The sequence below is a fragment of the Vigna radiata genome, unplaced genomic scaffold, assembly GCF_000741045.1.
Source record: "Vigna radiata var. radiata cultivar VC1973A unplaced genomic scaffold, Vradiata_ver6 scaffold_137, whole genome shotgun sequence".
NCBI classification, from domain to species: Eukaryota; Viridiplantae; Streptophyta; class Magnoliopsida; order Fabales; family Fabaceae; genus Vigna; species Vigna radiata.
The window spans coordinates 695,760-708,984 of NW_014543260.1; the positions used below are offsets into that span (position 1 = coordinate 695,760).

The 13,225-nt window shown below is 32.7% G+C and overlaps 2 protein-coding genes across 2 annotated transcripts in view; one reads left to right on the forward strand and one right to left on the reverse strand.

Annotated features, from left to right (window-relative positions):
* Positions 1-1,390, forward strand: part of LOC106753552 (MLP-like protein 43) — a 1,806-nt gene extending 416 nt beyond the window's left edge. Inside the window, exon 2 of the mRNA XM_014635366.2 lies at positions 950-1,390. Coding sequence (XP_014490852.1) covers positions 950-1,221 — 272 coding nt within the window. The 3' untranslated portion in view covers positions 1,222-1,390. The remainder of the gene's footprint in view (positions 1-949) is intronic.
* Positions 1,391-3,612: 2,222 nt separating this feature from the next.
* On the reverse strand, positions 3,613-4,773 carry LOC106753551 (MLP-like protein 43). The gene is made up of 2 exons (XM_014635365.2): positions 4,517-4,773; positions 3,613-4,132 (listed from the first exon to the last, which is right to left on the reverse strand). Exons 1-2 carry the CDS (start codon positions 4,701-4,703, stop codon positions 3,861-3,863), a joined length of 459 nt encoding a protein of 152 aa, XP_014490851.1. The 5' UTR covers positions 4,704-4,773; the 3' UTR covers positions 3,613-3,860.
* Positions 4,774-13,225: the final 8,452 nt, after the last annotated feature.

The window sequence follows — 13,225 nt, forward strand, 5'->3', positions numbered from 1 at the left end:
ATATATATATATATATATATATATATATATATATATATATATATATATATAGTTGGCCTTTCTCCAGTCCTCCCAGTTTTAGTTCTAGGTCCAGTTCATTACATATTGATTTTGATGTAAGATATTTTAGTAATGGGTTAAATATGTTTTTAGTCCTTATAATTTGGGGCGATTTTGATTTTAGTCCCTCTTTCAAACTAAGGTATAATTTAGTTCTTCAACTTTATAAAACTCTGGTTTTAGTTCTTTTTACCAAGTTTTTTTAACTTTATTTGTTGTTTCAAGCACGTTTCATTATAGCATTTGGATTGTTTACACTCTTTGACACATTTTTGCTTTAATGTTAACTGAGAAACAGCGAATAAAGTTAAAAAAATTTGATAAAAAGGACTAAAACCAGAGTTTTCTAATGTTGAAGGACTAAATTGTACCTTAGTTTGAAAGATGAACTAAAATTAAAATCGTCCCAAAATATAGGGACTAAAAACATATTTAACTCTTTAGTAATTACTTCTTAAAACTTTTGAAATGTAGGTACTCAATTGTATCCGTTTGCAATCATAAAAATTACTGACATTTTTAAAAGAAATTGCTAATTTCATGAGAAATTACTAAAAAACAACAATTTCAACCAAATGTTGATTTCCTTTCAGCAGTTTAGACAAAGGCATACTGAACTAAATACCACATTTTTTTTATGAAAAACGAACCAAAGGGCTTAATTAGTTTAGTTGTGAGTTTCTAGGTATCAATTTTATTTATTTTTTAAATTTAGTTCATTGTTGTTAGATTAGGTTCTTAACAACAATAAACAATAGATTTAAATTTTTAAAATGGTCTCTAAATCAATCCTTTTGAATTAGTTATTTTTGATGATTTTTTTTTTTTGTATTGGTTTCTTTATCTTTTGTCTAATTGTGATATTGGTTTTGATTTTGAGAAAGAACAGAGGGTAAGGTGACAACATGTCTCGAGAGAATTGAATCTGTTGATGAAGCAAACAAAACAATCACCTACAAGCTTTTCAATGGAGGCATCGATCAGCAGTTCAAGCTCTTCAAGTTCATATTTCAAGCAATTCACAAGAACAGTGGTGGAGCTATTATCAAATGGACCATTGAATATGAAAGGGTTAATGAGAAAGCTGATCCTCCATATGGCTACGTAGAGTATCTGCACAAATTCACTAGAGACATTGATGCTCATCTTCTCAAGGCATAGCTCCAAAACGATATGCAGAAAACTAAAAATAATAATAATAATAATAAGAAGAAGAAACAATGGGCTTGGCCCTAGGTTTATTATAATAATATATATGTGTGGCGTTTGACAAAGGATGGTTATGTTATGTAGATCATTCCTTTGTGTGGAATAAACTTGGATTTGCATGTGGTTGATGTTTTTGATGTCTTGAAGCTTGTTGAATTATTGTATGTTCAAGTGATCAATGTGATGCATATGGATATTTATGTTTTGTTATGTTAGATCATTCCTTTTAAGTTTTTAAGTTTATTGAATTAATTGATTTTTGTCAAAATCTTCAACCGCACGCACTAATGAAAATTTCAGTGATTTAATGTACGTTGTTGAAAAGAATCATGAATGTAACAATATACAAATGATCTGAATACAAAGTCATGGAACTCATCATGAGACTTAGGGTTAGGATGGTACTTGCTTTCGGCCTCGTTTCCGTAGGTTGGGAAAGTGAGAGGGTTCCTTTGCTATGAGATAGTATTGTCTAGAACCTCTTTCTCTTTTTCTGCTTTAGTTTTGACCTTCTTTTTTCAATCTTATGTTCTTTTTTCTTACTCCGTTCATCTCTTCTGTACTTCTTTTCTTAAAGTCGATAAACTCTTGTTGCATTTTCTTTTTGGCTTCCAAGATCACGGATATCTTAATCGAGGAAGATCATGCTTCTTTCTCTCCAACCAACTTGCTTCATGGGGACAGCATATTTGCCTTTTTTCTTCGAACTGAACTTTTTTTCACATAATACTACTTGGTTCCATGGTAAAGCCAATTGTAAAAATGGTAATTAATGTCAAAAAGAAAAAAGTGAAAACAAACATCTATTATGGTTATATTTATAGTATAATTTAATACTCGTATATCCTTACTAAGGCAAGGACTGACCAGATTTTGATAAGTTTTGTGAGCGGTGTACTATTATATTAGATTTGTAGGCCAACATGAACTCAGCTAACCAACACGTACTCAGCTAGGCCGATTGAGAGGTAATTCATCATTAGTTTCGAAAGTTGACACATGGTACTAGTAAGAGGCATATAGCTCTCGAAAAGTGGCACATAGTCTTGAGTATGCGACACTTAGGTGTGTTCATTTGGGAGTGATTGGAAGAGAGTGATTGAATAAATTTAAGGAGATTTGAGGGTAATTTTTGTTGTTGTTTATTTGAGTGAATTTGGAAGTAAACGAGAGTAGATTTTGAAGTAAAGTTTGTGAGAATTGGTATAGGATTTAGTTTATATGACAGATTAAAAAAATTTACTTCAAAATCCACTCTCGTTTACCGCCAAATTCACTCAAATAAACAACAACAAAAATTATCATCAAATCTCTTCAAATTCACTAAATCACTCTCCTCCAATCACCTTCAAGTGAACACAGTGTTAATCTTTGATAGGTAGTACTTAACCTTCAACCTCGTCGGTAGATAGTATTCGACCTTCGACATGCAGTAGATGACCTCAGAAGTCAGTAGTTAACCTTCGGTGGGATATATTTGGCCCTTAGCATACAATACATGGTTCTCGAGAGACAGCAGTTAACCTTCGATAGGTTGTATTCGACTCTCGACATGCAACACATTACCAAAATAAAAAGCAATTAATCTTCGGTAAATAATATTCGAACCTCAATAGAGAACACTCTCGATATGCCCTGCACTAAATTATCTTAAAAAGAGATTAATGTTAATAAAGGCAAAGAATATTCAGTCATAATACATAAACATATATTATATAAATCGGTAATCATAAAGTATTAAATTACTTTAATTTAAAGAATTTAATGGGATTTAATAATAAGGGTCCTGCTTATTTAAACTTAAGAAAGTTATTTATTATCATTGTTTTTTTTTTAATTTAGCTTGTGAGAATAGACTAGATTATAATTTTTTTTAATTTTACTTTGCTATCAAAAAATGAATTAGGTTTTTTATATTAAAACTTAATATTTTACATTTTGAAAGAAAAAAAACACAAAAGCCCCAAGTGATAATAAGAAAATTTTGTTCGTGTTTAAAATTAATACTGATGTTTATGTTACTTGTATGGAAAATAGGTAGGAAAATATTGTACTATTTTTCATTTACCAATAACAAATATTTTTACTGTTTAGGATGAAAATGGAATAGTAGGATACACACTCACCCACTCACTCCGTTGTGATCTTGTTTCTATAGGGATAACTTATATTATTTTGCATTCCTGACTCTTCTCGGAAAATAGGTACATTAAATTACTGAAAATTTCATTAATGCGTTTGCCGTTGAAGATTGACACAATCAATTAATTCAATCGACATCTTTTTTTCCATCGAAAGAAAAATATAATATAATAATTCAATCAATATAAAAGAAAAAGAGAATACACAGAAAATATATATTTTCACAGAAAATCATAAACATTCACATGCATCACATTAAACTCTTGAACATACAATAATTCAACAAGCTTCAAGACATGACCCACATGCATATCCATGTTTATTCCACACAAAGGAAGGTTCTACATAACATAACCATCCTTTGTCAAACTCCACACATATATATTATTTTAAAGATAAGCACTTAACCTAAGGGTAAGGCCATTGTTATTATGCATAACTTTTTGGAACTATGCCTTGAGAAGATGACCATCAATGTCACTAGTGCATTTGTGGAGGTACTCGACGTAGCCATAAGGAGGATCAACTTCCTCACTGATTCTCTCATACTCAATGGTCCATTTGATAATAGCACCACCACTGTTCTTATCGATTGCTTGAAATATGAACTTGAAGAGCTTGAACTGCTGATCGATGTCTCCATTGAAAAGTTTGTAGGTGATTGTTTTGTTTGCTTCATCAATAGATTCAATTTTCTCCTGACATGTTGTAACCTTACCATCTGTTCTTTCTCAAAATCAAAACCAATATCAGAATTATACAAAGACAAACAAATCCACTTACACTAAAATATATAAGTAATTTCCATGTTGCAAACAGCTATTTTTTAAAACTTTTACGAAGTAACAAGTAAATTATCTTATTCATGAAAATCAATATGTAATGAACTGTAGAGAGGTAAACTATATTATTGAATGTTGGAAGTCCCACATCGACTAGAGATGAGGCCATTTAAGTGTATATAAGTGAGTGCAAACCTCACCTTACAAGCTGGTTTTGTGGGGTTGAGTTAGGCTTAAACCCACTTTCTAACATTGAAACTTAGGTTAAAAGAAAAATATACCTTAGGGTTGCATATTGACAGAGTTATAAGAAGTTGAATTACCTATGGTATAAGTCCAGTGTTTGATGGACTCAGTGTGGTGCCAGTCTTGACCACGATGCAGCTTGGTTCCATGGACTCTATCAGTAAGGTTTTGAACATGATGGAGTTGCTTTGCAAAGAGGTTGAACCACTTTGCAGCAGTTGCATGAACACCAATTTCAGTGGTGATTTTACCAGCAAGTGTCATGATGATCAAAGAAGCACTAGAAGGATAAAATGAAAAGACAAAGATGGAGGGATGAAGAGTATTTCCACCATGTCCCTCTTATATAGAACATAATTCACCTACTCTTCACAACTAATTAAACCATGGGATCCATTTTCGTACCTACTAGAAAAGGAAATACCTAATCAAATTTTATACATTAAAAACTCTGAACATAGTAAGAGATATATATCCCACTCCCAAAAATAAGTGTGTAAAACCAAAATTATAAGTTTGGTATCTTTAGTCTCTGATTTTTTATAAGCAACAAAAGTCTAATTATTTTAGGTAAAGAATCACTTATTTTTTCTAAAGTTATACTAAAGATACTTACTTTTTCTTTAGTTTCAAAATTAGCATCATTGTGTTTTGTAAAATAATCTTAATTTCTTTTCTAATTGCCTTTATCACATAATGTTTCTAATAAAATACTCATTTTTATATTTTGAATAAAAATAAAAATACCAATATTAATTTAAATTTAAAATCATATGAAAATTAAAATTTTAAAATATAGAAAGGTATTAGTTTGGCGAACAAAAATAAGGAGGTGGCATCACATTATTAAAAAACATGAAGATTTTCTTCTTTAAAAACATGAAGAAAATGAATATAATTAAAAATATAAAATATGACTATTATTTTACAAAAAACAAAATATCTATTTTAAAATCAAAGGAGATACAAATGTCATCTAATATAAATTTTGAGAACTGCTTGTAATTTTTATTTTTATTTTTACTATTTATTAGTATCTAGGTTTCTTTGTGTTTTGTTACATTTTTAGAAAAATGTTGCGTAAGAGGGGAGGAATTATTTGTGAAACGATAAACTAATAAGAAATAAGAATCGTGCTATAAAATTATTAATATTTTAATTAAACGAGGCGATCATTAAATTCTTTTTATATAAAAAAGGATGTGAAAACATGTAACTTTAAAAATATGCAAATGATTTATCTTCATAAATAGGAAGTAGTGAAATCGACCGAGCAATGGTTAAATCATTACAAAATATTGTTGGTTTTTTAAAAGAAGAACAAAAATAATTATAAAAGTCGTGAAACTCGATAGACAATGTGCATGTAATCTGACCTAATACATTGTACACACCACACACGAGGGAGTGTGTATTTAAAACAGTAAATAATGCTTGCATAAGCACCAAGGTAACAAGTCATAATATTTTAAGCATAGTTAATTAAATTCATTTTTGAAATAAAATAAATAAAAACGTAGCCATTTGAAAAAGAATGGACTAATAAAATTAAAATAAAAAATTGGAAATCTAGTAGCATACCCAGTTGCTGTTTTAATGAGGTTTCATTATTCACGGGACATTATCAACGTATATCAAGGAAATCGATTGTAAGGAAATAGCAAATGAGGGGTAAGGATGTAGTAAATTATTTAAGAGTAAATATGGTATAATTATAATGAAACATGTTTAAAGACTTAGTTAATATATATATTTTATTATTTAAATATACATTTTATAAATAGAAAAGAGTTAACTATTCAAACTTTATTTTACGAAAAAAAATAATTTTATTTTAAAATAATATTATTTTTTTATATGGGTGGAAATGATTGTATGAGTTAGAAATATGCACAATAGTGAAACACAAGAGTTGAGACAGGATCAATAAATGTGTGGCCACCCTTAGATCTTTTAATTCATTGTTATTTTACAAAATTTTCAAGATAATAAAAGTCTTGTTATGTAAGGTATGAATTTTATTTTTATTTGAGTTTTATTTTCGAAGTAACCATTTCAATCAGGGTTATTTGTGTAGCTATGTACATTAGGAAAAAACAAATGAATTGTTACACTCTGTGTTGATTGTAATTATTCAAATTGTTTGAATCTTAAGATGAATGTTTTGTGTATATTAATTATATGTTTTCGTGGTGTAGTTGTTGGACAAATATTTTGTTCACTAGGCAATTAGATGTTCAAAATATGTTTAATTTACTAGGTGAGCCAAGTTACATTTAAGTAAGAGACTTTTTTTTAACATTGAAAAAATATAAGATTTTATAAAAGTTTAAATGTTAAAAATTTCTAATATATTTTGTATTGCTATATTTATTAACATTTAAATTGAAGTGTGTGTTTGTACTTGTGTGTTTGCATACGTGTCTTACTATGTTTGTGTTTTTTTGTTTGTCTATGTTTGTGTGTGTGTATGTTTGTGTGTCTCTATGTGTATATATGATAACGGTCTAAAAACCGTTATTTTCATGCTTAAATATGATATCAAAACACACACTTTGTGGCTTAGAATGAGTTTAAAATCAAGTAAAACACTTAGTTGAGTCATGTGAGAGTCAAAAGTTGGTTTTAGAGATATTATGCTTGTTTTTGCATTATATTGCGGGGTTTTGATGAGAATTGAAGATGAAAGTGAATTAGGAAGGACTTAAACTCAAGAAAGAAGAAGAAAAAGGAAGAAAAGAGGAGTCTATGCACCATTGAGCGTCAAATTCCAGTGCTGAGCATCTAGAGCGATTAGAGGCAAACCACTCGGTAGTTAAACTGACCGCTGAGCGATGACGCGACTAGAATTGGACGCTGAGCGGTTATCTATTGGGCTTGGACTTAAATTCTGTTACTTTTTTCATCTATAAATAGACCCAGTGAGATTCCCAAAGTAATCTTTTGGCCAACAGAGACGTCCAGAGCTGTTCTACACACCTTGGAAGAGGTTCCTTGGATGCTTAGGCTCCAATCTACCAAATTTAGGGTTTATTCTTCCATTCTTTCATTATTTTTCATCTAGATTCACCATGTCAATGGTGAACTAAACCCTAAGTTGTTGGGGAACAATGTAATCTTTTGAAACTCTCTTATATCAAAATTCTTATCTTCTTTATATGCATGCATATGCTTACTTTATCAATTGTTGGGTTCCTTACCTTTGCTTAATACTTTTATCGTTTAACTCATTCGGTAAATGTTGTTTGTCTTTATTGATACAGAGACGATAATAATGTCATGAACTGGGGGGAATTCCTTGATTATGATAGGGGTAGTGTTAACACTCTGACAAGTGTACTGGATTGTATCAAGTAATAATAAATGGAAAGTCCAAGTATCGTTTTCCCAAGAAACTCATGGCACTAAACTGTTGTGCTCTTGCTTAACCAATCAAGACTATAAGAACAAAATTTTGGTGTTTTAAAATATAAAGTGCTGAAACATAAACATGAATGCAATTTGATCAATTGATGTTAAACACGAAACTGGATGGATGGTGTTGATAATATGAGATGGATTTGTTGCTAGGGTTCAGATTTCACCCAATCACTCTCATATATCTAACTTTCTTATTAAATTCGCTTATTTATCATATTGTCATGCAAACTTTCATAGTCTACCCTAAACCCAACCTCTTGGCGAAAAGAGCCTATTACTAATTATTGGCTTGCTATCTCTAGCCTCCCCTAGTAACTAGCAATGCATGATAAACGGAAGCAAAATACAATTGATCGTCCTACCCCTATCTCTAGGCGGTATTAGCATGATCAAGGAATTCCCCCCAGTTCATGACATTATTGTACGTCTTCGTATCAATAAAGACAAACAACATTTACCGAATGAGTTAAACGATAAAAACATTAAGCAAAGGTAAGGAACCCAACAATTGATAATATAAGCATATGCAAGCACATGAGTAAAATAAGAATTTTGATATAAGAGAGTTTAGAGGTTACATCTTTCCCCAGCAACAAACAAGGTTAGTTCTTCATCGTCATGGAGAAACTAGGTGAATAATGGAATGAAAGAGATAGAAACCCTAAAAAGGAGAAAAGGAAAGTCGTCACCATCTCCAAATCTGCCCCCAAAGGGGTGAAAAGTGTGTTTCTATGCCTAATCCATCAAAAGATACATTCTCTAGAGTGTCTAGGTCTTTAAATAGGCAAAAAAATAACAGAAAACAAGTCCAAGCCCAAACAGATCATAAAAATAACATAAAATAGGTCCAAGCTTGCGTCCAAACCGCAGAGCGCTCAAAAACGGCGCTCAGCGCCCAAAACCGCCGCTCAACGCTCTGGTCAACATTCTGGTCAACTAGTTGACTTTTCTGGTTGACTGTTGACTTTTCTAGTTGACTGATTGACTTTTCTACATTATATTTGACTTTTCTGCACTACAACCCTTGGTACTTTAACCTTTCTTTCAATTCATTCCAAAAACCTACAAAATCAAGGGAATCTAATGATAAAATCATAAAACATGTCCTCAACTCTTTTATTCACAAAACCAATGAAAAATCACGAGTCAAAGCAAGTTTCTAAGTCAATAAGGGTGCATTTGATATCAAAATTAAGTATAAAAATAACGGTTTTTCAACCGTTATCAGGTAGGACAATCAATTGTATTTTGCTTCCGTTTATCATGCGTTATTAATTACCAGGGGAGGCTAGAGATAGCAAGCCAGTAATTAGTAATAAGCCCTTTTCGCCAATAGATTGAGTTTAGGGTAGACTAAGAAAGTTTGCATGACAATATGATAAATAAGCAAATTAGATAAGAAGAGTAGATATAAGAGGGTGGATAAGATGAAATTGTAAACCCCAACAACTCCATTCATTCATAGCCTTTTCTAGCCAATTGATTCACTGCATTTTGCATGTTTACTTTTGTTCTTTGCAATCAAAACCTAAATTTAATTCTTTTCTCAAGTCTTATATGATCGGTTTACATGAAAGTTAAGGCCTAAGAGTCCTTTGGGAAACGATACTCGAACTTACCCGTTTTATATTACTTGATAACGATCTGGTACACTTGCCAGGGGCTTAACAAGTTTTTGGCGCCGTTGCCGGGGACTCGTGGATTAACTTTTGTAGTAGTGTAAATTGATTAAAATTGACTTTATCTTTATGTTTATCTTTATTTTTGTTCTAATAAATGTTTTCTAGGGTTTTATGCCTAACGTTTGCAGAATGCAGTTTGGATAAGAATTTGACTATATGGACACTCAATTCTATCAAAATGATTTCAACCACTGGTGGGAACCTCATTCAAATATGTATCAAAGCCAATTTGGGCAACAATACTCTTTGCGAAAAGAAACGTTGGGGGAAGCTGAACAACGTTTATGGTAGCAACAACTGTCTTTATCAACAGAAACATGGGAGGATGAGCAACAAGTATGTCATCAGATAACTGATGTGACGGAACAAGTCAAAAGCCTTAATGAAAAGTTCTACAAATTTTTGGAGAAGTACGATTCCAAGAGCTATGAAGTTACTTTCAGGAATTTGGAGACACAAATTGATGAGGTTGTTGATGAGGAGAAGATAGAGAGAGAGAGGTGAAAAAGATAGAAGAGATAGAAACAGAAAAGGTTGTTGAGGAGAAAAAATGGAGAGAAAGGAGGAAAAGATAGAGGAGAAGATAGTGGAGAAAAAATTGGAGAAAAAAATGGAGAAAAAGGAGGAGAAGATTGAGGAAGAAAATATAGAGAGAGATTTAATGGAAGAAAAAACAGAAAAGTTGGTTGAGGAAGATAATGATGAGGAGGGAGAAAAAGCAGTTGTTGAGAAAAAGGAAAAAAAAGAAAAAATATGCGAAAATAAAGAAGAAAAGAGAAAAAGAGAAAGTTGAGGGAGGAGATTAAGAAAAAGAGGAAGAGAGGAAAGAAGAAAAGATCATATGCAAAACCTCTTCCTCATCAAAAGAAATATCATAGGAAAGAAAAGAAGTTTAAGTGCTTCATTGAAATCTGCAAGAAATTGGAGATTAAAGTTCCTTTGATTGAGACATGGAAACAAGTGCTTGGTGTTCTCAACTTTTTGAAAAAATTCAGCAGTAAGAAGAAAAAGAAAAGAATATCAAGCAAGGGGAGTATCTTTCTGTTTTTATGTTTCTGTTCTTATTTTTCTATCTTTATTTTAAAATCTATATATATATATATATATATATATATATATATTATCTTTTTCTGTTTTTATTTTTCTGTTTTTATTTAAAAAATAGTATCTTTTTCTGTTTTTTTTTTGTTTTTCTGTTTTTATATAAAAAAAATTAAAAAAAATTAAAAAAAACAAACGAAAATTAAAATAAAAGAAATATCTTTTACTGTTTTTATTTTTGGGCTAATTTTGTGCTCTAGTGCAGTGTTCATTAGTATGTGCAGGATAAAATTTGTACTAGGAGCACAAGATCATCAGGAGGCAGATAAGGAAGGAGAATTGGTTCACCAACACCCTGATGTGAAAAGTGATAAACCCAATCCTGGCACACCAATGAAATCTCAGAATAGGTTATGGGTTGTCAAGACTATCAAAGCAGACAGAGCACGCTCTTGAGATTAAGAATCCTTAGAGTTTGTGACAAGGAAATTTTCGAGATTTTGTTGGTGTCATGAAGGAAGGAAGAACGCCAACATAGAATATCAACACCTACTGATGGTTGTTTGGGCTTTACCGGGTCAAGCTAATGACGTTAAAGAAGCGCTTGCTGGGAGGCAACCCAGTTTTTAACTTTTTCTTTTTAATTATTTGTGTGATTTGGATTTGATTTTTCTTTGTGTGTTTAAGTTTTTTTCAGGTTATATGCTGCTTCTGATGGCAGTAATGATAGCATCTACTGATGGATGCTTCCACAACATCTATTAATGGATGTTGTTATGAAAGAGGACGGTGAATAGACATCTACTGATGGATGTCACTGTCAGCATTTATTGATGAATGCTACTAGGATAACATCTACTGAGGGATGCTAGAAGATTTAGGTATCTACTGAAGGATACAGGGAAGCACACCTACTGAAGGGTGTTGGAAAGGAATGTTATCCTTAAGGAGACTAAAGACCATGGGCAACAAGAGGAAGAGCCAGAAAGGCCAAGGATATTCTATTCTTCTAGGTTCCTTTCTAAAAAAATGAGGAGCACTACGTGACTGTACAGGAGAGGCGTTTATTGATGGAGAGGAAGGACATGTACATTCCAGATTTAGCTCCAAAGTTTGGGTTGGAGATAGAGAGGCAAGGATGGGAGAGATTGACCACCTATCATGCACCAATTAGCATTGAGCTGGTGAAGGAATTTTATATTAATGCCTTGCCTAGAGGAGGAGTATCAGCCGAAAGGTACATGAGCTATGTGAGGGGGCAGATCATCAGATACGACCCCAATACCATCAACAACTTTCTGGGTACTGAGTGGCCAAGAGAGCAATATAGGTATGCTGCTCTTACAGGGGAGTACAGGGATTATGAGGACATCGAGAGGGTGATGTGCATTGATAACGGTTGAGATACAGTTATTTTCATGTGTCATTTTAAACCAAATTACACCCTTTAGGACTTAGAATGAGCTTAGAATCAAGTAAAACCCAATAAATGAGTCAGCCGAGAGTTAAAAGATGTTTTTAGCGATATTATGTTTGTTTTGCATTATTTTGAAGCTATTTTGATGAAAGTGAAGATGGGGACTGAAGATGAAGGTCTTAGACTCAAGGCAGAAGAAGAAAATTGAAGAAAAGAAGAGTCTAGGAATCGTCTGGCGGCGAAATTGCACCGCTGGGCGGTCCAGTGCGAGGAGGAGGCACCTGGCGTGGACGCTAGGCGGATTTGCGATCAGAGGCAAACCGCCGGGCGGTGACCCCCTGCCGAGCGATTAGGGGCAAACCGCCGAGCGGCATAAGTGTGCCACCGAGCGGTTGTCCGCTAGGCCTGAGCCTGTTTTCTGTGACACTCCTCAGCTATAAATAGCCCTGTTGCGATCTCATTCTCATTCTTTTGATAGAAGAGGGCAGCCATACCTAATTTTCACTCTCTAGAGAGGATCTCTTGGATGCTTAGGGTCCTTTTCATCTTATCTAGGGTTTGCTTTTCCATTCTGCCATTATTTTTATCTAGGTTCACCATGATAATGGTGAACTAAACCCTTTTGTTGTTGGGGGAAACAATGTAATCTTTTGAAACTCTCTTTTATTGAAACTCTTGTTTATTTATATGATTCTTCATATGCTTTGATTATCAATTGTTGGGTTCTCATCTGCGCTTAAAGCTTTTATTGTTTAACTCATTCGATAACTGTTGTTTGTCTCTATTGATACGGGAACGTAAAGTACTGTCATGAACTAGTGAGAAATTCCTTGATTAAGCAATACCAACCTAGGGATAGGGGGTAGGACGATCAATTGTTTTTGCTTCTGTTCTTAATGCATTGCTAATTGCTAGGGGAGGCTAGGGATAGCAAGCCGGTAATTAGTAATAGGCTCTTTTCGCGGAGGGATCGGGTTAAGGGTAGGCCAAGAAAGTTTGCATAACAATTTGATAATCAAGCACATTAAACCAGAGGAGTAGATAAGAGGGAGTGGATAAGATGAAATTGTCAACCCCCAACAACTCCATTCATCCATAGTCTTTTTCGTTAATTGAATCAAATACATTGCATGTTTATTTTCTATCTTTGCATCCACAACAATTAATCTTTTTTTTACAAGTCTTACGATTTTAATGGTACACTTGCTATTTAGAGAAATCTTCAA

Bases quoted from the DNA above. Each gene is read 5' to 3' on its own strand.
- LOC106753551 (XM_014635365.2), bottom strand. From the start codon at position 4,703: ATGACACTTGCTGGTAAAATCACCACTGAAATTGGTGTTCATGCAACT. The intron at 4,133-4,516 runs GTAATTCAACTT...GAGAAAGAACAG, and splicing joins ACACTGGACTTATACCATAG to ATGGTAAGGTTACAACATGT.